The sequence below is a fragment of the Pseudorca crassidens genome, chromosome 3, assembly GCF_039906515.1.
Source record: "Pseudorca crassidens isolate mPseCra1 chromosome 3, mPseCra1.hap1, whole genome shotgun sequence".
In the NCBI taxonomy this organism is placed as follows: domain Eukaryota; kingdom Metazoa; phylum Chordata; class Mammalia; order Artiodactyla; family Delphinidae; genus Pseudorca; species Pseudorca crassidens.
This window is the reverse complement of record NC_090298.1, coordinates 116,358,294-116,385,383: the sequence shown is the minus strand read 5'-3', so window position 1 is coordinate 116,385,383 and position 27,090 is coordinate 116,358,294. Positions and strand designations below refer to the sequence as shown.

General features: G+C 40.0%; 2 protein-coding genes across 4 annotated transcripts in view; one reads left to right on the top strand and one right to left on the bottom strand.

Annotated features, from left to right (window-relative positions):
• The window catches only part of SLC23A1 (solute carrier family 23 member 1), a 15,155-nt gene extending 6,795 nt beyond the window's left edge, over positions 1-8,360 (top strand). For 2 of the 3 annotated variants that reach the window (XM_067731896.1, XM_067731899.1), the window contains 6 exons: positions 288-393; positions 622-775; positions 869-1,012; positions 1,515-1,610; positions 4,475-4,741; positions 7,939-8,360. In XM_067731896.1, the coding sequence (XP_067587997.1) occupies positions 288-393; positions 622-775; positions 869-1,012; positions 1,515-1,610; positions 4,475-4,722 (748 nt within the window). In that variant the 3' untranslated portion in view covers positions 4,723-4,741; positions 7,939-8,360. The remainder of the gene's footprint in view (positions 1-287; positions 394-621; positions 776-868; positions 1,013-1,514; positions 1,611-4,474; positions 4,742-7,938) is intronic. The other variant, XM_067731897.1, reaches the window with a different exon arrangement.
• On the bottom strand, positions 6,423-27,090 carry PAIP2 (poly(A) binding protein interacting protein 2). Its single transcript, XM_067731910.1, has 4 exons — positions 26,936-27,090; positions 11,287-11,450; positions 9,719-9,898; positions 6,423-7,428 (listed from the first exon to the last, which is right to left on the bottom strand). The coding sequence occupies exons 2-4, from the start codon at positions 11,422-11,424 to the stop codon at positions 7,372-7,374; spliced, it is 375 nt and encodes a 124-aa protein (XP_067588011.1). The 5' UTR covers positions 11,425-11,450; positions 26,936-27,090; the 3' UTR covers positions 6,423-7,371.

Sequence of the window (27,090 nt, the reverse complement as noted above, 5' to 3'; positions counted from 1 at the left end):
TCCACTAATGGCTTTGTAAGACAGGTACTCTTAATATCCCCATCTGACAGATGAGGAAATTGAAGCCCAGAATCACCTAAGGATTAATTGCCAGGGCAGTGGGACTAGCATTCAGACCTGGGCTCCTGGCTCCCAGACCCACCTCTGGCCCGGAGTGGGGAGTACTACAGACAGATAGTTGCAGCTCACACAGCCCTAGAGACTCTGGTCAGGCTGGCCAGGGCAATGGGAGGACACAAACCAGGCTAGAGCATGGACCAAGGCCCCCACTTGCCCTTTTCTTACAGGGGTATCTTCACCGAAGGCATCTGTTGCATTATCGCAGGGCTGCTGGGCACGGGCAACGGGTCCACCTCATCCAGCCCCAACATTGGTGTCCTGGGGATTACCAAGGTGCCGCAACTAGCCAGAGCAGCACAAAGCCGCACCCCAATTCCATGTGCCGCAGGCCCCGCCCCAAACCTGTCCCTACTTTGGCCTAGCCCCACCCTGCCTTTGACAGGCCTCCCTTGCATCATGCTCTGACCCATATGTACCTTGCTCTTATAACAGGCCCCGCCCACCCACCGCGCCCCTCCCCTCCCACAACTAACCCCACACAACTTCACCCCCTGGGTCTAGCCCCACCCCTTGGCTCACTGGCAGGTGGGTAGCCGGCGCGTGGTGCAGTATGGTGCGGGTATCATGCTGGTCCTGGGCACCATTGGCAAATTCACAGCCCTCTTCGCCTCGCTCCCTGACCCCATCCTAGGGGGGATGTTCTGCACCCTTTTTGGTGAGTGTTGTGCGTGCTTTTGGGGTGTGGTCGCCATGTGGTGGAGCCTACCCGGCCCGCGAGGAGCCTCCAGCGGTTCTTTTGTGCTCTCAGGCATGATTACAGCTGTGGGGCTGTCTAACCTGCAGTTCGTGGACATGAACTCCTCCCGCAACCTCTTCGTGCTTGGATTTTCCATGTTCTTCGGGCTCACGCTGCCCAATTACCTGGACTCCAACCCGGATGCCATCAACACAGGTGCCTCCACCTGTCTTACCTGTCTCAGGGTGGGGGAGGTGTGGTGGGCTCAACTCTGAGCACAGCCTCTTCCCTCAAAGGCTCCACACAGCCAGAGCCACAAATCCTGCCTGTCTCTGGATGTTAGCAGCTGAGGCTAATTAACAGCTCTTCTTTACTAAGACACTTTCTGTGGACAGGTATGAGCTTTACATATGCTCATTTAATTTTCACAACAGCTCCATGAGATAGATACTATTACCATCTTCATGTTACAGGTGAGAAAAGTGAGGTTCAGATGGGTTAAATGATTTGTTGCAAGACAAGTAGCAACCAGCAAAACTGGGATTTGAATCCAAGGATGGGAGGCAGAGGTGTATAATCTTGAAAGTCAAGGTTTTGTACTTTCCATCTCTGTGCTTGCTCAAGGAAGTCAGCAGGCTGCACCAGTGGGGAGAAAGTCTCTGAGCTCCGTTCTCCAGATGGGGCCGTGACACCCATTAGCCTTTGGCCTATTCCACAGGCATTCCTGAAGTGGACCAGATTCTGACTGTGCTGCTGACTACGGAGATGTTTGTGGGTGGGTGCCTCGCTTTCATACTGGACAACACAGTGCCAGGTATGGGTCAGCCCTGAAAAGGGGAACAGAGAACCAGGTTGGACTCAGGCAGTCCAGCAGATGTCTCCTGAGCTGAAGCTGTGGCCAGGTCAGATGCAATGCCTCAGGCCCTGCAGGGAGAAGCAGGAACAGATGGGCCGGAGGGAGAGACCACCAGCCTGATGGAGGCACAGGCTTCCCTCTTAGTCTTGAAGAGGGTGTGGCTAGGAGAGTCATTCCCGGGCCCTGTAAATTGTTTCTTTTCCATTTCTTTGTTGCCACTGGGTTGAGGGTTGCTTTTGCTTTCTTAGAGTAGGACAGATGGAAATGTAGCATCAGTATGTTGGCAAAATTCACTCCAAATATGCCAGTGACTTATGCTGGCTACTAGAAGAGCCCCTAACGTTTCTCTTTGGTATCAGGGCTTTTTACAGGGATCATGGAAGATACTTTGTGGGGTCCCTGAGAATCCTCCTGACCCATGTTTATGTGCCCAGGAAATATATAAAAACTAAATGTCACCAGGTGCTCTAACTATTAATAAGAATAGTTAGCATTTACCAAACATTTATGGGTCAGGCATGGAGCTAAATGTCTCCTTTCATCCTCAAAAACTATCCTGTGAGGCAGAGACTATCAACACCATTTTATATGAGAAAAAAGAATCAGAGGTTAGGTGACTCACCGAAGGTCACAAAACTTGCTGATTTAAAACGCTGCAAATTTGGGATTTAAACAAGTCCATCTGATGCAGTTAGTCCAAGGCCTGTGTCCCAGCCACTCCACCACAGTGCCTCTGCTAGAGAGTTTCAGGGGAAGTGTAAGATCAAGGAAAGCTCCGTAGAGACAGGGGCTAGATTGCATCAGTCCACAGAGATGACAGATGGAGGATGATAGCTCTCCATCTTCTGCGACTTAACAGCCTAAACATAGCTGACCCCACTTGCTTTCCCCTCTCTGAAGACACAAGTGTCTATTCAGAGCACAGGAATCAGCGGCTGGCTATGCACAGCTGGTGGGTTAGAGTTTGGGCAGGGAAGGGCCAGGACTCCCTGGCACTTTCAGGGATTTTAGATAGCATCAGATGAGGGAGCTTTTGGTAGCAGCTATCACTTGGATGGATGGGTGATACCTGACCATGGTACCCCCCTCGCCCACCAGAGGAAGCTGAGGTGGGACCTGGAGAAGCTCATCCTGAGGACATGAGACAGGGAAGTGGCAACCTCAATGCCTAGGGAATCCACGGAGATAGAGGGCGTCTGGGTGGGCAGCTGTACAGAGGGGTCTGTGATTTGGGCAGCTGGATTAAGCTACCCAGATGTTAACAGCCTCAGAGTGCCTGAGTTCCTCTCATCTCTATCCTTCAACCCAGCTGCCCATCAGCAACCATCTCTGCCAATGATCAATATATGTATTATGCTACATAATCTTCAACAGTCCTTCAATGTGCATGATGAGGAATCTGAAGCTCAGAGTGGTTAAATCACTTGCCTAAGGTCACACAACCTGGTTTCAAGCCCAGGTCTGGCTGGCTCAGAACCTTGTCCTCAACAATGGAATTACAGAGCTTTATTCTGTAGGATGGGTACATTTTGCTGATAGACCACTTTGCATTTGCTCTTACTCTTTACCTACCCACAGACCAACCTTAGAGGGGCAGTAAGTTTAGTTCAGCAAGTGCTACTGGAGCAAGCATGGCCCCAAGTTAGACACTTAAGGGTAAAAAACATTAAGTCAACAAGATAGGAAGTAAAACTGGGTTTAAAGCAATTTAGAGCAATGAGGTGAATAAGCCTGGGCTGGAGTCATCTGGAGGGCTTCCTGGATGATTCTGGGTGGGGCCAAGAAGATTAGGACTTGGAGAAGCACTGGAGAAGGCAACACAGGTAGGGATGTGGAGGGGAGGCGAGGGAGTGCCGGGCTGGCTCTTGTGTCCCAGCAGTGGTGAGGAGTGGGGCCATCAGTCACCTCAGTCCTGTGCCACAGCTGCAGCTCTTCTCCCTCCACTCTGCCCACCTGTGCTCTTTGTGCAGTCAGGCCCAGCTCAAACAGTACCTCCTCCAAGTGGTCTTCTCTAAGGACACCAGCCCTCCCTCAGTGCCCTCTCCTCTGAGACTTTGGGACACATTTGGTTTCTCTACTCATGGGGCTTTTCAGTCTGGGCTGCCAACGCGTGGAAATCTTTGCACTAGATTTACACTGTCTCACAGTCTTCGGTCAACCCCAGCCCTCTTGTGAAAACCTCAGAGAATTCACACATCCCTCCCATACCTCCTAAAGGAGACTTCCCCTAGTTGTAAAAAATCTCTCTCGCGTATCCCTACCACCAACAAAGATTTTACTTAGCTTGACTTTCTGAAGTTTGTATTATAAAAACAAGAGAGTTTATTTTCCAAATATGGAATCGTAATATTGAATATTAATACTGATTACAGTGTTTCAAAATATAACTTCCTGCCCTCACAGCAGTCTGAGCATTATTTGGTCCCCACTGGCCCAGGAGACACCAGCCCCATACTCGAGATGTAGGCCGACAATTACTTAACCGTCTGCCTGCCTTCTTGATCATAAAATTTTGTGTAATAGTGCCTATACACCTCCCACCAATGTTTCAAAGAAATTAGATAATGAAATAAAAGCATTTAGCACAGACCATGGCACACTGTAGATACACAATAAATACTAATTACGTATAACCAGTATCCCTTAGGGTTCCCTAGAGCTCTAGCCAAGTTAAGAGCTGAGATATCACAGATTCAACTTTTCAGGACCAGAGAATTGAGAATCAAGACAACTCCAGAAGTCTACCTTATGGCTAGGTTATGGGAAGGGGAGGTAGCAGAGGATTGCTGGCTCTGGTAAGTGACCCCACTGTCCTCTTCCAGGAAGCCCAGAGGAACGAGGTCTGATACAGTGGAAAGCTGGGGCCCATGCCAACAGTGAGATGTCTACCAGCCTGAAGAGCTATGACTTTCCCATCGGGATGAGCATGGTAAAAAGAATTGCCTTTCTGAAATACATTCCTATCTGCCCAGTCTTCAAAGGATTTTCTTTAAGGTCAAAAGACCAGCTTCCAGTTCCAGAAGATACCCCACAAAATACAGAAACTGGGTCTGTGTGCACCAAGATCTGAAAAACTGCGCCCAGGAAAGGTAGGATGTCTGTTAGTCTATGGCTTTTGTGGGAGGGTTGAAAAATCACAACATTCTTATGCTTTAACCAAAGAGAAAACAAAGTACTCAGTTTCCATTTCTGTGACCTATTTGAATATTTTCAATCAGAAGGCATACTGGGTAAAAAGTCAATATACATATGTGGAACTCCTTAGCCATTTTATAGTGACAGTGGAACTTCCCAACAGGTGTGGGCCAGTAACCTTGTAGGAGGTTACAAGTATACTGAAGTATTGATCCCTTTGGCCTTTGGTTATCTGGGCTGATACTGGGTCAACTGGAGCCCATGAGCCATAAACTCTAGCTACAGGCAGCCTCATCCTTACACTCCAGTATGATAAATTACACTTTATGACATAGAAAAGGTTGAGAAGTAACTGACATAGCATAAGAATAGGAAAAATCCTCTCACATAAGGTGCCTTGTTTAAATAGTTGTAATAAGATAAAACCCCTACGAAACAGAATGACTTCAGTTACCCTAAAACTATGCCACATAGGCCCAGATGGGGTAATAATGTGTTTCAAGCCCTTAAAAAAAAATCAAAGTGGTTTTAATGTGCACATTGCCTCAGACAAGTTCCAACAAAGTGAGAGCTTAGCTTAGATAACTCCTTAATTGTAATAAGTCACTTAAATAGAACTTTCTATGTACCAGGGATTGTCTTAAGTACTTGATGTGTATTAACTAATCACACAATCCTGAGATAGGCTAGTCTTTGCTCTTAAACATTAGGTTACAATGCCTCTCTAATTCAAGTTTATAACCTCTAATTATACTGCATGATGATAATTCGGCAGTATGTGGAAATGAACTCATTTGCCCCCGTCCAGGCTCAGAGAAGTGATCTGTAACCCTCATACTTGGCAGCCTGCTGTGCCACTTGTGGTACTGAGCTGTTAGAGTACAGAGGGGACTGGTGGTATTATGGCTCCAAAAAGAATGAAAGCCAAGCAGGATCGTCTGCTTCAGCATCTTAAAAAAACCTGTTTATTAGCTTAGTAAGGTAGCTATTAAAAAACACCAGGCACAGGTACGCACACCAAAGGACCCTAGGAAGAATGTGACCCAGAACTGACTAGATGGCCTTCTTAATCTTGAGCCCTCCAAGCTCAAGAAGAACACAGAGGACATTATCAACGACTGAGTAGGGCCGTGGGGCAGAATTGTATGCGGAACCAGGAAATTGCTAGTTGGTTTGACAGCCTATCCCAAATAAATATTAGCCACAAACCTATTATTAATTAGCTTGTGAGGGTGAAAAAGGGGAAGGTCCAGGTGAATCAAAATAGAAAACCAGTCCAATCAGAACAGCAATGGTTTGTGAAGGGCAAAACTCAATGAAGGTTAGACTACAGTAAGGTTACCATTATGCTGGCCAGCCAGAATGTTTCTTAACATGGATATATTTAATTGCCTTGACACTGCAGCCTGAGGTGATCAAGGTGGGCTATGGAAGGGGCTATGGGATTTATTTTACTGCTGTATTTTGGACAGACACTTATATAACAACATACTCGACACTATGGAATATAATAATAAAGCCTGCTCTCTCAGCAAATCTTGCCAGCAGGGCTGTCCTGAGGGACTGAGCCCACGCTGAAGGAAGTATCACCACTGGAGAGTCTGTATTCCAGCACCAATAAACACAACCATCTGCTCAGTTCTACTATTATTTATTTTTTTAAATATTTTTGAAAAAATATAATTTTTTTACAATATTTTCAACTTAAACACTATTCACACTGAACACGTATGGCAGCTTAACCTACCCAAATAAGAAGTTTAAGAAGCCAAAACTGTTCTAGCTTTGTTAAAAGAAAAGTTGTGCTGCAGACTATTGTAGTGATAGTTAACAAAGCAAGGAAAAGCACCACTCAAATCACAGGTTACAATTTCTTTGTTCAATTGGATTATGGGTTGGTCAAATGTTAGACTTTACACAGGTATAGCTTTGATGCAATGACTCCTTTGAAGAGGATGTAGTTCTCAAATCACATACTTTCTCAGATGTAACATTAGGAGAATTCAATATTTCTTACATGATAACATACCATAAAAGCCAGGACTTTGGTTACTAAGGTAGTGAACCTAAGACATACCTGTTTATAAAAAATTATTTCAAATTAACTAACAAGCCTTCATCAGAAAAAGGAGATTCTTTCTGATGGGGACAAATGCAAATTTAAGTCTGAACTGAGAAATTAACTACTAGAACTTAAATTTACTCATTTAAAAAAATTTAGACATTAGCAAGTATCAGTTAACCTTAAGGGACCAGTTTAGTCTCAAAAAGGACAATTCACTAAGATTTAGAGGTCATTTAATTTGGTGCTTTGACACAACTTGACTGGTGCTTCTTTCCTCACTGTCTTCACATCAAGCCATGGGGTCAATTCTATTTTCAGTAAATGTTTGACAGCTTTTTACTTAATAACAGTCTCAGCACTTTTATTAAGCATGCAAGACTAACAAAACTTTGGCAATGCATAAGTAAGTGTAACACAGTGACAAGAGAGAGCTTTTACAATTAAGTCTTCTAATACTGCCTTCACAGTGTGGAAATTGTGCTACATCCACCAAAAGAGGGCCCCGTCTACTCAAATATTTCAGTACTTCACCCCAGGAACAAACTCCTTTGCATTTGGATTCAGATTGCTCTTGATCTGGAAAATAAGTACATAAAAAAGCAAGTTCATTAACAGATAAGCTTCAGATACTCAGAAGCATTCAACCCAGATCCACACGCAAAAACATCTTCCAAAAATATAAGACAAAGGCAAGAATTCAGATTGTAAGGTCAAACTTAAGTAAAAAAAAAATAAAATCCACAGCAGGGAAAGGAGGAACCAGATGTAAGCTACGTATATTATACCAAATTTTATCAACTTTCTAAAGAGAAAGTAGAAATTGAAATTAAATTTGCTTAAGTGTAATCAGAAACTCACTAACTTCACATCAACTAAAGGAGTGTCTCAGAACACGGAATTCTGTTCGTTTAACTATGATACTTGACTTGCTATTTAAACAGTTTCATAATATGCAAAAATACTAAACAAGTGTTGAAATGATGATAAAAGTGATTGGGGAATGATTTACAGATTAATTTTACTTTATGATGCTCCTTGAAAATACGGAGTCCTCTTTCTACAACTGCTGTATTCTAATTCCCACAGGTAGCATGGTATATAAGAGGAAAAGAAAACTGCATGGGGAGTCAGAAGACCTCAGTTGGAATCCCAGCTCTGCTAACTAACTTCTTATATAGGCCTGGATAAGTCACTCTCTGGGACTTCATTTTTGCATCAGTTAGGGGAAGACTGGGCCAAAGCCTCTAAGAGCGTGAGAGACTTGTACCACCATTATTTTGTATTTCTAAATCTTTACTTTCCTAAGCAGATGTGTCAGCATATAGGGAATGGCTGGAAATTTTCCCCTACCACATCTCTGAATGCAAGTTGATCAAGAAAAAAAGAAACCAGGACGATTCCAGGGCCTGAAATGGTAGGCATGCTGGCAGGATTTCAGATTGAATCTGAGCCCCCAATATCACTTACTTCAAGACCAAAGCATATTAAACAACATGTTGGAGCAATAATTTAAGTTTCATAATTTATATACAACCATTCCCTTCTCTCAAGGGAAATATATCTAAACTTTAAAAGTCTGAGGTTTAAATTTAAAAAGCAGTGTTCTTGAATGTCCAATCTTTTGGCAGCTACAAAAGAATGAGAAGGAATTAACCTCAAATGGACTTGAGTCAAACAAACCAGTTTCTAGACAATGAAAAGATGCTGGGTCCAGTTAAAGTTATACATTATGCCCAGCAAAGGGCTTCCCTCCGCAGAGCAACCAGGATTATTTGTGGAGTGCCTAATGTGTAGCCATAAGCAAGCATATCCCAACAGACTATTCAGATCATGTATCTGCTTAATTGGGTTAGTGTCATTTACTGCAACAAAAGCTATACCACAAGTAAATTTCAGTGTTCTCTATACAGCCCTTTAGAAAAATGGTTTCCAAATGCCTGATAGGGCGGGCTGGCGGTATCCTCTGGGAGTGCTTTTAAAAAATTAACATGCCTAGATGACTGATTCTGCAGGTCTGGGATGCTGCTGAGAAAATTTTTGTAATGCTTCATAGGTAATTATGACATACAGCCAGGTTAGGAAATCACTGCACAGTGAACAGAAGACAACTGCAAAAATTACTTCAGAGTCTAGGGGTAAATTCCAGAGAACCATCTTGTAGAAGCAACTAGACAGACTGTCCATATGGAAAGAAAATTTAACATTCTGACTTTAAATTATTTTATCTTAATTTTAGCAAACGAATCATTAGGTTTTACTCTAGTACTGATGCTTAGTTATCAAAATTCGTGAAAAAACTTTTCACTACAAATAAACTATCAGCAATGAGACACTGAGAATAACTAAAAATATAAAAAGATTTGTGTTCCTTTTCTGCCAAGAGCATGTAAAAGTCCTTATCATAGTTCCAAATGGAGTTAGGGGTAACTCAATGAAAATCCTGGGTCAGGAAAAAAAACCTCAAATTTTATCTTTCAGAAAAAATTTGTAATTTCACCAAATATTTAAGACAATTAAAGAGCAAAACCTCTCCATCAAGCTACTTTTGCATAGGCAAGTCACATGAACATCCTGTGTACTCCCTTTTGAATTAATGCTTTAAGACATTTCCTAGGGCAACATAGTTATCATTATCTAAAAGCAGTGGCAAGAAGTCTGTTAGTAGTCTCAGGCTACCTCCAGAGTGTTGCCAGAAGTCACTCCTTATCATAAGTAAGACCAGGAGGCCTCTGCTTCCATAGTAAGAAGCAGCAGAATTTCTGAAGGAGAAGAGATGTAGAACTCTTCTTAAACAGATGGTTGCTAGCTTTTCCACTTATGGGAGAGATGAGCTAGGTTTTAAAAAGATGAAAAAATAACTCTTTACCACAAGATCTTCCAGGGAAGAGCCATCACTGATAACAAGGTCATTAAATTGGTCTTGGATTTGGTCCATAGTTTGTGGGAGATCTCGAGCTGGAATAAACCACTCATGTTCCTCTTCTTCTTCCAGCATTTCTTGGAAACAGCGTTCAATAAATTCTTCTTCCCATAACTCCTCTTCTATCTGGATTTATAATAAATAAAGGGTAATTTATAGCATACTTGGTAAGATGAAATCACTAGAAAAGGCTTAAAGAATCTTGAACTAAACCATTTAAAAACATAATGTCATACCTTCCTCCTTTGCTTCTGTGCTAAGGAAAAAAAAATCTTTTCCATAAGACCTGGAAAGATCTGTTTAGGGTTTTGCTATGTCTTTACTTGTCACAGCAGAATATTCTTTTTTTTCCACTGAGGGTGGCGGGGAAGAAGTAACAAAGAAGTGTTCTCATGGAGGAATGTGTATCAGAATTACCTGTGATACTTCTAAAACTATACAAACCCTAAACCCACTCAAAAATGACTGGAAAAAAAATCTTTGGGTAGGACTTCCCTGGTGGCACAGTGGTTAAGAATCCACCTGCCAATGCAGGGGACATGGGTTTGAGCCCTGGTCCGGGAAGATCCCACGTGCCACGGAGCAACTAAGCCTGTGTGCCACAACTACTAAGCCTGCACTCTAGAGCATGTGAGCCACAACTACTGAGCCCTCGCACCACAACTACTGACATCCGCACACCTAGAGCCCGTGCTCCGCAACAGGAGAAGTCACCTCAACGAGAAGCCCGCGCACCGCAACAAAGAGTAGCCCCCGCTCACCGCAACTAGAAAAAGCCCTCATGCAGCAACGAAGACCCAACACAGCCAAAATTTAAAATAAATAAATAAATAAAATTATTTGGAGGGTAGGGTCAGCAACTAAACATTCTCACTGAAATAAGACTACATTGCTTTACTCTTGAATATATATAACTGGATATGGTGAAATCAAGCTGGCTACTAATTATCAAAGCCAGGATCAGAGAGAAACTAGATGAAAGGTAGAAACAGGTACCAGAAATATGGGAATAAAAGACATCTATCAATATATGAGAGTTCTCTAAAAAAAAACAGTGGTGTCAGATTTTGAGGCTGATCAGAATGAGAACCTTACATGAAAAACAGTACAATCTGTACCCCAGTACCTGTGCCTATTTGCTCCTGATTCCAGCTCTCTTGACTTTCACTGCAGTAGAACAATCTGACTGGTGTAAGGTAGTGGTTTCCAAACCTAATTGCTCACTGGAACCACCTGGGAGCTTTTAAAAAACACGTTTCCCAGGCTCCACCCTAAATCCTTCTGAATCAGAATCTCTGGGTGGGACCCCGAAAAAAGCTCCTTAGGTTATTTCAATGAGCAGTTAAACCTGGTAGTATCAGCATCCAACTAAAATAGGAGTGGTAGCACATAAATCCATGTATTTCATATATAAGGGACCAGGTGAAAAATGCATTTCAGGGAAAAGTACATTTATATTATATGACAGCTGTCATAGGCTACAATAAAAGAGCATGTTTATACACAAAACTAACTTGTCTGTTGAATTCCTCTTCATTTTCCATCCACATGTACTCTGCAAATGGATTGTCATCTTCATGAGAATGACCGTTAATAATCACATCTTCATTGATGATGCTTGGGCTAGTACTGCTGCGACTTGGATCTTTCATGGTTGGTGTTAGATATAGTCTTTAACCTTAAAGGAAGAACAATACAGTTAATCTAGTCAGTCATTCTTTCAGTTCTTAGTGAGCATCTATTATTACCAGCCATCATGATTAGGTATTAGATGTACATGATATATTAATGCACATGATAAACACAGCAATTGGAAAGCTTTTCCTCCTAAATGATTTTAATGTTTAAGAAATAGCTGAGAATAGCCTAGATTCATCTAATGTTTTCTAATAACAGTAAACAAAGGCAATCAATTGCTTAAATGGAATCCCCAAACCATCCAATTTTTTTTAAATTGGATATTCTGTGCTTTATAAAACAAGCATGGTTTGGAAGACTTAAGTCATCAAGAGACTTTATGAAAAGCAAATTCTACTTTTTAAAATTGTTATTAAAAAGCCCAGAGACTGGAAGTGAAAACTAACAAACTTTTAATAACTCCTATTTCCTTAGTCGCAAGGTACAGCTCTGGCTCTCTCGACTTCATAGCCCATTCTCTATTTGCTTTATCTTTGGGTCCATGTTGAGTTCCTCCATGTCTGGATTTTCCCACTGCACAGTAAGTATCAGGCATCTAATCTCATACAGTAGATGTGGTTTCTTATACTCTACTCAACAGGTGATAACATGATCTAACCTAGCTGATATGTTGCAGGCTAAAAGTTCGAAGCATAAAGTTTCAGATTCTACAATAGTCTACCAATTCACTGACTCTAAACTTGCTAAAAAATGGGTTTACATAAAGCAAGAGTCACTTGTACATAAATCCAAACATTAGTGTGACTTGTGCCAAAGGAAGGAAATAGCATACCTAATAGAGTTAAAAAAAAAAAACAACTTCTTCAGGCCTTCTTAAACTTATAATCAAATAAAATACTAAAACTAAAATCTTCTACTGGAAATACTTTTTTCCTTTGGGTAAGGTTCAGGGAAAGACTTGCTCTAGGTATGTTGCCTGGCCCTTTACATTCATTTTATGTACTTATCCTTAGGAAAACCTAAGGATAGTAAAACTTATAGCTGTTCATATAACATGAATTTAGTCTCTAAGCTGTGGTAGGGGGTCCTATCCTGGCACACATATGCATTTCCCCCAAGACTGAATACGAATGAGAACAGTCATCATGGTGGTAGCATTTTCAATTGTTAGGAAGTCCTGAATTAAAAATTACTGAGAACTTCTGCCTTACTTATTCATTGTTGTATGTATATGAAAGAAAGGCAGAGACAGACTGAAATTTATGGGCTAGGCTGTGGGTAGAAAGAAAACATGATGTGGGTTAAGAAAGTGTAGCACTGTGAAAGACATGACAGAAAACAGATGATGGATATCTTTGATATTTTTATTTATCATTAATCTTGGATTAAATAAACCCCCTTATTTTGATAACAAGTTTCGACTAGAGAGCAATCAGTTCCTCTAAAGATTACTTTTTTTTTTTAGAAAATTACTCATTCTTATATGTCAAGGCTACCAAACATTTATATGCTCATCTTTAAACAAATTACATTTTAGATTAGACTCAAATATTATGAAAAGCAGGGGGTCAATCCTGCTTTGCAACTGGATGGAACTTTGTTTACTCTGCATATGAACTGATCATTAAACTATATTCAAAGACACCCCAATTTATAACAGCTTTACATTATTATTTTCCCAACATGTGTCCTATCCCAACTCGTGCCCATTAAATCCTACGTTTCAGAAGACCACAATATTAATAAGTGACTTATATCTTTAGTTAAAAACAGCAAATAAAAATCATGTTTAGCACACAGTACAGGATATTCAAGTAGAATTGAATAGTTAAGTAGCAATTATACGTGTGAGACATGTACTAGAAATACTACTAACTTGTGTTTGAATGTGCTTCTGGTGACTAAAGTATTATCTATATATAAACGCAATTTTTTTAAAAGAAAAAAGTGTTCTCCATACATTTCACGAGCATAACAATGAAACAATGAAAAATCTGCATCAGCAAATTCTATAGTCTGAGAATCTCAAGGGACTCCCTCCCTGCTTGTTTGATGCCAACCAGTAACAAATAAAATATAAATAGTGCTTAGCCTAAAGGGCCCAATCCCTGCATTTGACATGTCTCTAGGTCAGCTTTTTGCCGATTATCACCTCATCAAACAACCCGTGGCTTTGGTATAGATCCCAGTGAAAGAGTCTATGAAGGACAGTAAATGAAATTTCGCTGTCAAGTAATATTTGGGAAACAAATCATAATTGGAACCAGTAAAAATCAACTGGAGCCTGGGCACTAACCTTAAACCTTAAGATAGCTGAGGAAGGAACAACTGCTGACCAGATTTCTGATACAGTTAGCCAAGTGAAAAGCCAGAGGGGTAAGGATCATTTACTTTCAGAACGCTGACAGACCTACAATTACTGAGTACAAGGTGTTCTAATATAAGGTATTGTATCAGATTTTAAATTTTCTTCTATGACCTGTTCTTGATCCTTCTTAGACCACACTCTTTAGATTGTGTCGTGTGTTTTGCTATTTTAAAAAATTGAGTATATAGTTCAAATACCATAAAATTTACAATTTTAAATTGGCATTTGTCAAAAGCAGTTAAAGGCAAATGTAGTAGCCAATGCCTGCAAAGAATAACAGTTGGGGCAAAAAGCCTTGGAGGAAAGGCTGGTGAAGGAGATGCTTTGGGAATAAAGGCTTTGAAAAGCTTCTGCATATTCTGGGAAACCTAAAAGGCCATGGGCATGCCCAGTGCTGACAGCACGCTCAGAAAACAACTAACAAGGCCCTACACTTTTCAGGCGTCAGGCTCTGCACATAAAACGAAGGTTAAGAAAGAGCTGTAAACTGCCCAAGTGTTAAAGGTGTACCTCGGCATACACAAAAACCCATCTGCCAAGACTGGGAGAGTTTTATTTTTTGCTTAGGGGTATTAAAGGACATCTCTTGAAAATAACTAGCTGGGACTTCCCTGGTGGCACAGTGGTTAAGAATACGCCTGCAAATGCAGGGGACACGGGTTTGATCCCTGGTCCGGGAAGATCCCACTTGCCGCGGAGCAACTAAGCCGTGCACCACAACTACTGAGCCTGTGCTCTAAAGCCTGCAAGCCACAACTACTGAAGCCTGCACACCTAGAGCCTGTGCTCCACAACAAGAGAAGCCACTGCAATGAGAAGCCTGCGCACCGCAATGAAGAATAGCCCCTGCTCGCTGCAACTAGAGAAAGCCTGCGTGCAGCAACAAAGACCCAATGCAGCCAAAACTAATTAAAAATAAATAAATTTTTTAAAAAAGAAAAGAACTAGCTGACAACTAAGCTAATGGGACAGACTTCAATGGCCACACAAAAAATAATACAAGCTTTTACAAAATTATTTCAGAAAGGTCACTAAACAAATAACAGAACAAGCAGAACAACCACCCTGGGGAGAGGGGAGAATATGATTTCCAGAGTTGCCATATAATAGTCACAATGTTCAGTTTTCAACAAAAATTATAAGGCATGCAAAAAAATAAAATAGTATGGCCTATAAACAGGAAAAAAAGAAATTAATAGGAAATGTCCCTGAGGAAGCCCAGACATTAGGCTTATTAGGCAAAGACTTTTAAATCACGTGTTTTAAATGTCCAGAGAGCCAAAGGAAACCACGTACAAAGAACTAAAGGAAACCATAAAAATAGCAAATATCACCATCAAATAGCAAATGTCAATAGAGACAAATTATAAAAAGAAGCCAAGTAGAAATTCTGGAGATGAAAAGTACAATAAATGAAAATTCTACTTGAGGGTTTATACCAGATTTGAGCAGGGAAAGAATAAGCAAACTTGGTAAGTCAACTGAGATTATTCAGCCTGAGAAACAGAAAGAGAAAATAATGAAGAAAAATGAACAGAACCTCAGAGACCAGTAGGACACTGCTACATGTACCAACATATGCATAATGGGAGTCCCAGAAGGAGAAGAGAAAGAGTATTTGAAGAAATAATGGCCCCAAACTCCTCCAACTTGATGAAATCTATGTTAGTCTACACATCCAAGAAGCTGAACAAACTCCAAGCAGGATAAACTCAAAGCAATCCACACCGAGACACACTGTAATCAAGTTATTGAAAGTCAAAGAGAGCATCTTCAAAATAAGATTAATAGCTGATTTCACATCAGAAACCACAGGCCAGAAGGCAGTAGGAAAACATATACAAAGTGACTAAAAAAAAAGACTAAGACATTCCCAGATAAGTAAAAAAGTGAGAGCTTATTCATCACCAATAGACCTGTCCTACAGGAAAACCTAAAGTGAGTCCTTCACGTTGAAACAAAAGAATACTAGCATTAACTTGAATTCATCCAAAGAAATAAACAATGGTAACTACATAGGTAAATACAAAAGTCACTAATAATGTTTTGCTTTATAACTCTTTTTCTCTATATGAAACTAAATTGTTATTAGTTCATACTTGTTACAAACTAAGATGTTAGTTGTAATTCCCAGGGTAACCACTAGGAAAACCACCAAAAAAATATACAGTGAAAGGTGTATTGCTGGGGTGTATCATCATCCCATTCAGAGGCAGCCCCAAAGAAGCAGCTTCAAGACTCCAAGAGTCAATGAACTCAAATCTATATATATTAGTCTCTTGTGGCTGAGAAAAAGTTTTTCTCTAGAGCAAAACCAACCAAAACTAAAAGAGGAACTACTAGAAATACAACAGAAGCACCTAATTTGCTTGAGTGATGTCTGAGGGCACAATGTAGATAATAACTCGACAAATACAGTTAAAAAAAAAAATCTGGTAATTAAACCATACCAATCTGTTGCTATCTTATCTTTGTTCATGCTTCAATCCAAACCACTTTAAAACTGGCAGAAATGAACTGAGAAAGCCAGTAATTTCCCCACAATTTTTTAATGTTCATATTTACTTCAAATGTTTATTATGCTTTAAAATCCTAAAATTATCAGAAAATGTAATTCAAATAATTTTTTAGCCTTACTCTCATAAAAGGATTTTTAAAATAACACAGTAATACTAACTCAGAACACGCTATATTAAATTACTAATATAAAATATCTAGTAGTTGTTAGACTACATATAGTTAAGATTTTCCTAAACAAAAATTACAAAATAGTAAAACAGCAATGTATCATCTTACAGTGTTTTCAATAATCATTTAAAAAATTTTGTACATAGTTAGGACATCTTGTTGAAAAAAGAAGCATTAAAGTGAAAGAAATGTACATATACAAAGTACACCCTACTTAAAAAAAAAGGTTAGGGCTTCCCTGGTGGCTCAGTGGTTAAGAATCTGCCTGCCAATTCAGGGGACACGGGTTTGAGCCCTGGCCCAGGAGGATCCCACATGCCGCGGAGCAACTAAACCCGTGCTCTAGAGCCTGCGTGCCTAGAGCCCATGCTCCGCAACAAGAGAAGCCACGACAATAAGCCGTGCACCGCAACGAAGAGGAGCCCCCACTCGCCACAACTAGAGAAAGCCCGCGCACAACAACGAACACCCAACACAGCCAAAAAAAAAAAAAAAAAAAAAAAAAGAAGTTAAATGTACAAAACAGGTCCTAAGTGTATTTAAGTTTTTTCCTTTTGATCTCCAATCCTACTCAGAGGTAATCAATGTTAACAGCTTAGTATGTGTCCTTTCATATCTCTTTGCTTACAGAAACACACATAAAGGATTTATATATTTTACAGAATCATGCTAAATATATTACATGAAATATACTTACTAGTCAACATGTAGAAATACACTTTACTTTTTTTTTTTTTTTTTTGCGGTATGCGGGCCTCTCACTGCTGTGGCCTCTCCCGTTGCGGAGCACAGGCTCCGGACGCGCAGGCTCAGCGGTCATGGCCCACGGGCCCAGCCGCTCCACGGCATGCGGGATCTTCCCGGACCGGGGCACGAACCCGTGTCCCCTGCATCGGCAGGCGGACTCTCAACCACCGCGCCACCAGAGAAGCCCCCCACTTTACTTTTTAATTGATACAGCACCAATTACTCAACAATTCCCCCTTTGATGCATTTACTTTTCCAGTTTTTTCATTACAAACAATCCTGCTTTGATCACCCTTGTACACATATCCTTTTCTATCTGAGCTTTCTGTGGGATACATTCTGGTAAGTGGGAATAACTGGGTCAAAGGCCGTGTGCACTTATAGCTTTAAGAGAAGACAGATTATTTGCCAAAAATATTATGGTAATGTACATTCCTATAATACACTGAGTGCTCCCATTTCTCTGCATCCTCAACAGTTCTCTACATAAGCAACATAGCATTTTACTTTTGCAAACAGATGGGCTTAAAAAGAATCTGTTTTCCTCTACAGCTCCTGGGATATGCTTATCTTGCTTAGTAATAAGTCTTTTCCTACCTTGAGGTTATATTTCCTTTATTTTCTCTCAGTATTTTTATAGTTTCTTTTTTTTACATTTAGATCTTTAACTCGTGTGAGCATTTCTTTGAGTATGATGTGAAAGATCTATACTTTTCCATATGAACACATCATTCATTATTTAATGAAAGCTTGTTCCTGATGTTTATCATAATCAAATTCCCACTTACACGGTTTCTAGAGTCTTTGTTGCATGACAGTGTATTGTATGTATACTGTTTTATCTCCAACTTTTATTTTAAAGAATTTTAAACTTACAGAAAAGTCATAATAATAGTACAATAAACATTTGTACCTTTCATCTAGATTCATCAACTGTTAACATTTTGCCACAGTTGTTTTCTCTGTACAATTTTTTTTGCTTAACCATCTGATAAGTTGCAGACATTATGACCTTTCATCCTCAAATATTTCAGCACAGTATTTTACTCTTCTGATTACAGGAGCCTTTCAGTAAGTTTAAATACGCAGTAGCACAACTCCCGTCTCAACTTTCTTTGGGGGGGAAATCTTGCACTTTTATTCTTCATACGAACTTTAGAATAATTTTTCCATAGGAGTCTGACTGGAATTTTATTAAAAATTTGCAGCTTAGGGCTTCCCTGGTGGCGCAGTGGTTGAGAGTCCGCCTGCCGATGCAGGGGAAACGGGTTCGTGCCCTGGTCCGGGAAGATCCCGCATGCCGCGGAGCGGCTGGGCCCGTGAGCCATGGCCGCTGAGCCTGCGCGTCCGGAGCCTGTGCTCCGCAACGGGAGAGGCCACAACAGTGAGAGGCCCGCGTACCGCAAAAAATAAATAAATAAATAAAATAAATGAATCAGGACTTCTTTTTACCAATAATGGTGGGCTAGATTATTTGGACCAGTCTTCCCATTGCAAACTGAAAGTGTTGGATGCCATAGTCTTAAAGAAACACTTAAAAGCACTCAAGTGTTGAAGAGTAAGTAAAGTGGGAATTCAGAGAGCAAAGTGGAACTTTTAAACACTGAAGCTGCCTTTGCACTGAGGACTTTTGCCCATTAGCCTTCTTTGGGTTGACCTTGGATGCTTCATGGGGCAAAAGGCATAAAGGTCAAGGTGGAAAACTGAAGAGAAGATCCTCCCCACTCTAAGCTGGGACCCTAAAGGGCTATAGGCTCAGGGTAAGGGTGAACCAAAAGCAACTCCCACTCCCCACCAAGCAAATCAAAAGGAAAAGGTGGAAAGGAACACAGACACTGTGACTGTGGTTGGTCCTCCTGTGGATAGGAGGAATAAATTCATCACCTGGGAGGTCCAGAACATCCCAAGTCATGTAATGAGTATGAAGTTGTCCTGACTTGGTAGTGTCTCTAGTGCCAGTGCCTGGCAAAAGCAAATGTAAAACTCCTTGGGAGGAAGGCATCTTCATGCTAGGACTTAAGGACCTCCAAAAATGATTTTTCAAGGCCAAAGAAGAGTTCAAAATGAAAGATAACTAAATCCAGAAGGAAAAAGCAAGATACAACACGCAAGAATCAGTGCAATTTATAGAAAGCATAATCAGACCCATGTGGCAGATGACAAAAATGATCATTACGTATCAAGCTTGAAAATATCTTCACAAAGCAGCAAAATATAAAAAGTGCATAGTAGATTTGGAAAAGAGCCAAATAAAACTTCTAGATATACAGAAATCACAACATAAACAAAAATGTAATAAGTCTTGCAGCAGATTAGATACAACAGAATTGAAAAACAAAAGAAAGTATCCAGAAAACAGCAAAAAGATAAAAAGATAGAACATACAAAAGAGGGTTCAAACAATATAGAGGGCAGAGTGACAACTATCGAATTCCTGAAGAAGAAAAGAAGAAACATAGGGCAGAGGCAGGATCTGAATATTGCATATTTGATGAAAGCAATCAACCAACATGTTTAAGGAGCCCAAGAATCTCAAAGTAAGATAAATAAAAAGCAAGATATATCAAACTGCAGAATATCAAAGAGAATTCTAAAACCCAAAAAGACATTATTTTCAAAAAAGAATGAGAAAAACCAGCTGCTTTTCAACAATAATGAAAAGCAAAAGACCACACTGAAAGAAAATAACTGCAAACCCAGATTGCTAGAACTCTACAGAAGATAGTTTTCAAACAAATGAACTAGAAACTTCCCATCGTTATATTAAGGAATCATTTGAATAACAAGAATTATGGGATCCCTGAAGACAAATGAATCAAAAATTATAAGGGCTTGGTACTTTTTAAACTAGTACATTATTAACAACCTTTAATTTTGTTTTTTTTGTTTTGATTCGTCTATTCAGGTTTTCTACCTCTCTGGTTAACTATGGTCATTTTTATTTCACTAAAATTTTATTTCTCCATAATTTCAATTTTGTTATAATAGAAACTATCTAATTTCTCCTATTTCATAGCTAATTTGACTACGTTCCTCTTTTCCTCGATTAGGCCTACCAGGGATCTATCGTAGGAAAAAAAAATTCCAACTTTGCAATTTGCAGAACAGCAAGTGTAATAAACTCTTCATATATATAAAAAAAAGGTGTGTGTTCACAATTTGCAAATGCATAGAATCTCTAGAAAGACAGAAAACAAACTGAGAAGGAAATTGTATCTGATAAGGGAACTATATCTAGAATATATAAAGAACTATTACAACTCAATAATAAAAGGACAACCAACCAATTTAAGATTTTTTTTGAGGTGGACCATTTTTTAAAGTCTTTATTGAATTTGTTACAATATCGCTTCTGTTCTATGTTTTGGTTTTTTGGCCGGGAGGCATGTGGGATCTTAGCTCCCTAACCAGGGATCGAACTCGCACTCGCCCCCCCGCCCCCCCCCCCCACCATTGGAAGGTGAAGTCTTAACCACTGGACCGCCAGGGAAGTCCCCAAAACAACCAATTTAAAAATGCGCAAAGGATCTGAATAGACAGTTCTCCAAAGGCCAATAAACACATGAAAAGATGCTCAACATCCTTAACCTTCAGGGAAAATGCAAATCAAAACCACGAGATACCACTTTATATTAGTGAAAATGTGGAGAAATGGAATGCTCATTCACTGCCAGTGGGAATGTTAAAATGGTGCAGCTGCTCTGGAAAACAGTCTGGCAGTTCCCCAAAAGATTAAACACAGAATTACCTTATAACTCAGCAATTCCACTCCTAAGTATATACCCAAGAGAAAAACAAATATGTCTACATAAAAACTTATACACACAAATGTTCATAGAAATATTATTCTTAATAGCCAAAAAGTGGATAAAACCCAAAGGTCCACCACTTGATAAATGGATGAATACTGAAAATATCCTAAATGAAAGAAGCTAGTCACCAAGGAACACATATTGTATGACAGGTGATGGGAACAAGATTTCTTTTTGGGGTAATGAAAATGTTCTAAAATTGATTGTGGTGATCGATGCACAACTCTGGCAATATATTAAAAACTACTCTACTATACACTTCAAATGGATGAATTGCATGGTATGTGAACTATAGGTCAGTAAGAGCTGCTAAAAACAAAACTGAGAATACTGGTTACCTACAGGGAGGAGAACTAGATGGCTAAGGATATTTTTTATATCTTTTTTTGGGAATGGATTACCTATTTAAAAATTCAACTTTAATAAACAAAACTCTTGCTTTTGGTTTTATTGATCTTTTCTACTTATTTTTTGTTTATTTTATTAATTTTACTTTTCTCACATTACTTTTCCCTTCCTTTTTACATAACTTCAATTTGTTGCTCTTTGTTTTTCAAGTTGACAAATGTTTATTTTCAAGCTTTCACAAAAATTTTATATCTATGAATTTTCCCTAGAAATTTTAATATAGAATACAGTTAACCAACTTTAGGTAACTACAAATTATTTAATTTATAATAAGCCAGAGATTATTCAGAAGAATGTTCTTAATTTCCAAGTGGTTAAGGTTCTTTTGGTTACCTTTTGATGCCTGATTTCTAGTTTTATTATGTTATAAAATGCAGCCAGAAAACCTTCACTTTTGGGAATTTATTACAGTTTTGTTTGCAGGCAACTAATGATTTTTGCAAAATGTTCCTTGGGCCTAAAGAGAAAAATGTGTAACTTCCATTTCTTTTGTTTTCTGTGAATTTTTAAAAGTGAAGTATAGTTGATTTACAATGTTGTACCAATCTCTGCTGTACAGCAAAGTGACTCAGTTATACACATACACATTCTTTTTTTATATTCTTTTCCATATGGTTTCACATATATTGAATATAGTTCCCTGTGCTATACACTAGGACCTTGTTGTTGTGATTTCTATTTCTTACATAAAAAAATGATGCATATATATTAGGCTGATCTTTTTTTTCTTTCTTTTTTTTAAACTTTACCTGTTAAATTCTGAAAGCAATATATTCAAGTCCTGTACTATAACAGCTAGATTACTTGACCCAGTCTGAGGATCTGTCTCACAGGGAATTAACATTTTTGTAACTGATGCTTGGTATTGTCTTTCATCGTAACTTCATATTTAGCTTTCTTATAGCTTCTTTTTACATTCTATTCCTGTAATGTTTACTTTACTATTTTAAGCAGATTAAAAAAAAATACTTGATTTATTTTCTGTAACTTACAAACTACTGTGGAATTTCAGTTGGTTTTCTCCCCCCAGTTTTGAGATATAACTGACATACAGCACTGTAGAAGTTTAAGGTGTACAGCACAATGATTTGACTTATATCTATTGTGAAATTAGTTTGAACAGTTTCCTATCAATTAAAAAAATTCTCTATACACCCTCAAACCAACTCAAGACATTTAGAATGCTTTATCTTCTTCAATATATCCAACCCAATCCCTGCTCCCAGACAAAGCAAGACCTTTAGGATGATTTTACTTACCCACTTCCTCTCCCCACCCCATATCCTGAGTTTTGTAGAAATAATTTAGCACTGTTAGATCTACACTATTAGGTATTCCCTTATATATATATAATCATATATATATGATATATATATATAATCATCTTCCGCTAACTTGACACCTTTATTTTGCCTTAATATTTCTTCAAAAGGTTACCTGAGGATATAAATTTCTAAGCTACTTCATGTCTGAAACTGTCTTTTGCTTTCATATTTGAACAGTAATATTAAGTGGGACAGATTTAGACTTGTCCTTTCTATCAATAACCTACGAATATTCCAACTTTCACTATTGTAGAAAATGAATTTTCTTTCTTTTGTAAACATGCTGTTTACATCACGCCTGATATGAGAGCCTAACACCTAAATTCAGAGATTTTGCCAGATTCTGGTTAGGTGAGAGCTGTTTTTTCTGATGCCTGGCACTTTAAATCTACAAACTCTTTACTTCAGCTCTTTGTTCCCTTCTGAAATGCCTCTTACACATACTGGTTTCCAGCAGTGTCCATCCTTTCATAGTCCCTACAAAATTTTAAAATATGGAAATCTTTTAAGTTTTAGAAAGTCTCCCCCTACTTTCTTAAGAATTCTCATTAAACACTTCATGATACATGTAAATCAAATCATTATGCTGTATACCTTAAACTTATACAGTGCTATATTTCAATTATATCTCAATAAAACTGTAATAAAAAAATAAAAACATTAACTCTTCAAAAAAAATTCTCATTAAAATTCAAACAGGATTCTCTTTCCGCTTCTTTCATTAAACTGACTCCACAGGGAATTCCCTGGTGATCCAGTGGTTAGGCTTCCGGGGTTCCACTGCTGGGGGCCTGGGTTTGATCCCTGGTCAGGGAACTAAGATCCCACAAGCCGTGGCACGGCCAAAAAAACCCAAAACCCCCCCAAATAAAAAAACTGACCAGACAGACATAACACCTTTTCTTATTCCACTGGACTCTACTTTGAACTACAGTAGACTCCTTAACCTTATTTGTACACATATATATTGTATACGTATGTATTTTAATTAGAGAAGATAAAGAAATTTCTGCATCAGCCTCTGTATTTAATTCAGAAGTCTGTGAGCAGCGCTGAATATTTTGCTTTAATGTTTGGCAGTATAAAGGAACGATTAAAAGCATGGGCTCTGGGATTTCCCTGCTGGTGCAGTAGTTAACAATCCACCTGCCAATGCAGGGGACACAGGTTCAATCCCTGGTCCAGGAAGATACCACAGGCCGCGGAGCAACTAAGCCCGTGCGCCACAACTACTGAGCCTGCGGTCTAGAGCCTGTGTGCCACAACTACTGCACCTGCGTACCTAGAGCCTGTGCTCTGCAACAAGAGAAGCCACTGCAATGAGAAGCCTGCGCACCACAATGGAAGAGTAGTCCCCTCTCACTGCAACTAGAGAAAGCCCGCGCGCAACAACGAAGATCCAAGGCAACCAAAAATAAACAAATAAAAATAAAATTAAAAAAACAAAAAAGGGGCTCTGGAACAAGGCTACCTTTCTAGCCATGTGACGATGGGCAAGTTATTTAACCTCTCTGTGTTTCAGGTTCCCCATCTGTACCTAGGCAGACAGCCTGGCACATAATAGTATTATTAAACACTTAGAGCAAATATAAATTTGTATAAATAAAAATAATAGGTACAAACATCTGTAGGAGTGAAACAATGTCACAGAAAAGTCCCAGAGAGTATAACCCTAATCTCAACTGTAGTGTAACCAGGGTGATCAGGTCAGAGTAAGGATGGCTCAACACTGCTGATAAAAGCTCAAAGCACATCAGAAATACCATCCTTATTTATAAAAACTGATACAAAAAATAAAAAGCAAAGGCAATTCAAATAAACCCACACTATCCAATGTGGTAGCCACCAGGTACATGTGGCTATTTAAATTTAATTTTAATTCAATACAATTAAAATTTTAGTTCTTCAGTTGCACTTGCTACATTTCAGGTGCTCAACAGACATGTGCTTAGTAGCTATCTTACTGGACAGCACCACTCTAAACGATGAAGACATTAAGAAAAAAGATTGAGTTATTGGAACTGAACCTCAGGCTGTAACATATACAAACTATTAATGCATCTGTGCAACAGGGTGATCCAGATCACAAAGATGACAACTTGGACAACTTTAACCTTGCATTGATTCAAGTCCCAGATATGCCACTAACCACCTAGAGTACCTTGGATATACTACTAAATCCCAGGCAACACACTATAGTGGTTAAGAGCACATAATCTCTGGAGTATTTGGATTTGAATTCCAGCTTTTATTAGCTATGTAACACTGGGCAAGTTACTTCACATTTCTCATTTATAATCTTCATTTTACAGTAGTACTTACTGCCTACAGACATGAAAGATTAAAGACTTGTAAAAGTACTTCGAACAATGCCTGGCATTACTAAGTGCTATGGAAATATGTGCCTAATAAAATAATCTCTCAAGTTTCTATTTTCCTGATTTCCAAATGGGCAGGATAAAACTTACTCTGCCTAGGGCTTCCCTGGTGGCACAGTGGTTAAGAATCCGCCTGCCAATGAAGGGGACAGGGATTCAAGCCCTGGTCCGGGAAGAACCCACATGTTGCGAAGCAACTAAGCCCGTGAGCCACAACTACTGAGCCCACATGCCATAACTACTGAAGCCTGCACAGCACAACAAAGAGTAGCCTCCACTCGTGGCAACTAGAGAAAGCCCGCGCACAGCAACGAAGACCCAACACAGCCAAAAATAAATAAATATTTTAAAATTTGTATTAAAAAAAAAAACTTACCCTGCTTATTTCACAGGTTATTAATAAATATGAAACTCACTTAGCTCCCATCCCTGAAAGAAACAGATAAGGAGGCTATACTTTTTTGGGGGGGGTTACCTATCTTTTTATCATAGACACTTATTTGTGAGAAAAAATTAAGCTCTGTTCAAGTTCACAATTAAGTTCTGTAATATAAACAGACTAATTTGCCCCAAATATCCTCTCACAAACCAGAAACAGAAGCACAAAACAGCAAACACTAGGAATCTCATTAAAAACCCTGAGAGACCCTTATTTGCAAACATAACCTGCAGCCCACGAAATTTCAAAGGCAAACCAACACCCGACCAACTGCTCAAAGGCAAATTGTGACAAATTATGCTATCAGGTTAACAAGATTAACCAGCACATGCAAAATGGGAATCTGTCTTCTGTTGAAATGTCAAAAGCTGTCAGCTGTTAGACCTCATCCCACGGCATACTGGAATCCAAATTCTTTCTAGAGTTTGCGGTTTCTGTAAGATGATGGGGTTGCAAAATCAGGGAAAATAAGACAACAAAAGGAAGCAGAAAAGGCCACCTTTTGCAGTTACTAGAGAATACCATTGCTGACTGCTTCAACAAATGTTTTGAAACAAACAACTTTACCAGAAGCCATATATTTTTGATGGTGGGAGAGAATAAGCACAGTAGTAGAAATTAAAAAGTGAGATAACCAAAATCAAAAGAATGTGAATTGGATGGGTTCATCTGGTTCAAAACAGTCCTGGAGTAGGAGCTGCCAGTACTCCAAAGGCCCTCCTATCCCGAGCACGGAATACAATGTAACTAAAAATAAGGGTCAGGGGAAGGCGAAGAAACCGGAGAAAGGGGATCATCAGAAAGGTACAGGCTCATGGACGGTTACAGAATGCTCCCCTAGGACTATCGCCAGCCCGCCAGTCCCTCCGCCCCTTTCTCTTCCCCCACCCAAGCTTCTGGAGGAACGCGCAAGCGCAGCAAGTAGGGGCTGCGCGTGGCGACGCGCAGGCGTAAAGTGGGGAGAAACAATGAGCTTTGTTGCCGAGGCGGCAGTGGGGGGCAGGGGAAAAGGGTATCGGAGGGTGGGTGAAGCGATTGGAGGGGGAGCACGCGAGAAAGTGCTATCCCAGCAACCCTCGCGCGCCACCGAGGACCCGGATAGAGAGCTGCGAGATCCAAACCATAATAATGACAATGAGAAAAAAGCGACGGCCATTTCTCAGAGAAGAAAGAGACTAAGTCGGTCCAAGATCATCCCTCAGACTCGGCTGGAAGAGGCAAGGAACAATGGGGGCCATACAGGCTTGGTAGCCAACAACCCAGGGGACCCTCTAGGCCCCTCAGCCGTCGCCGAGGTGCTGCCCCTCCACCGCCGGGCCGCCGCACCCTTCTCGCCGCTCCGCCCGAGAGAACCCCTCACCCAGTGCACGGCAGCGGGGACGGCAGCCAACGAATCCGGTCGGCCTCCGCGGATCTCCACAGGCAGCGCCGCTACCCCGCTCGACGCGCGCTTCGCCCGCCGCCTCCCTTCTCCAGTCCAAACAAACACCCCAGCCCGGAAGTGACTTCACTTCC

Excerpts from the sequence above, each read along its gene's own strand:
- PAIP2 (XM_067731910.1), bottom strand. The coding sequence starts at position 11,424 with ATGAAAGATCCAAGTCGCAGCAGTACTAGCCCAAGCATCATCAATGAA. Across the intron at positions 9,899-11,286 it reads AAGAGGAATTCAACAGACAA|ATAGAAGAGGAGTTATGGGA; the intron begins GTTAGTTTTGTG and ends TTATAAATCCAG. Across the intron at positions 7,429-9,718 it reads CTTCCCTGGAAGATCTTGTG|ATCAAGAGCAATCTGAATCC; the intron begins GTAAAGAGTTAT and ends CTTATTTTCCAG.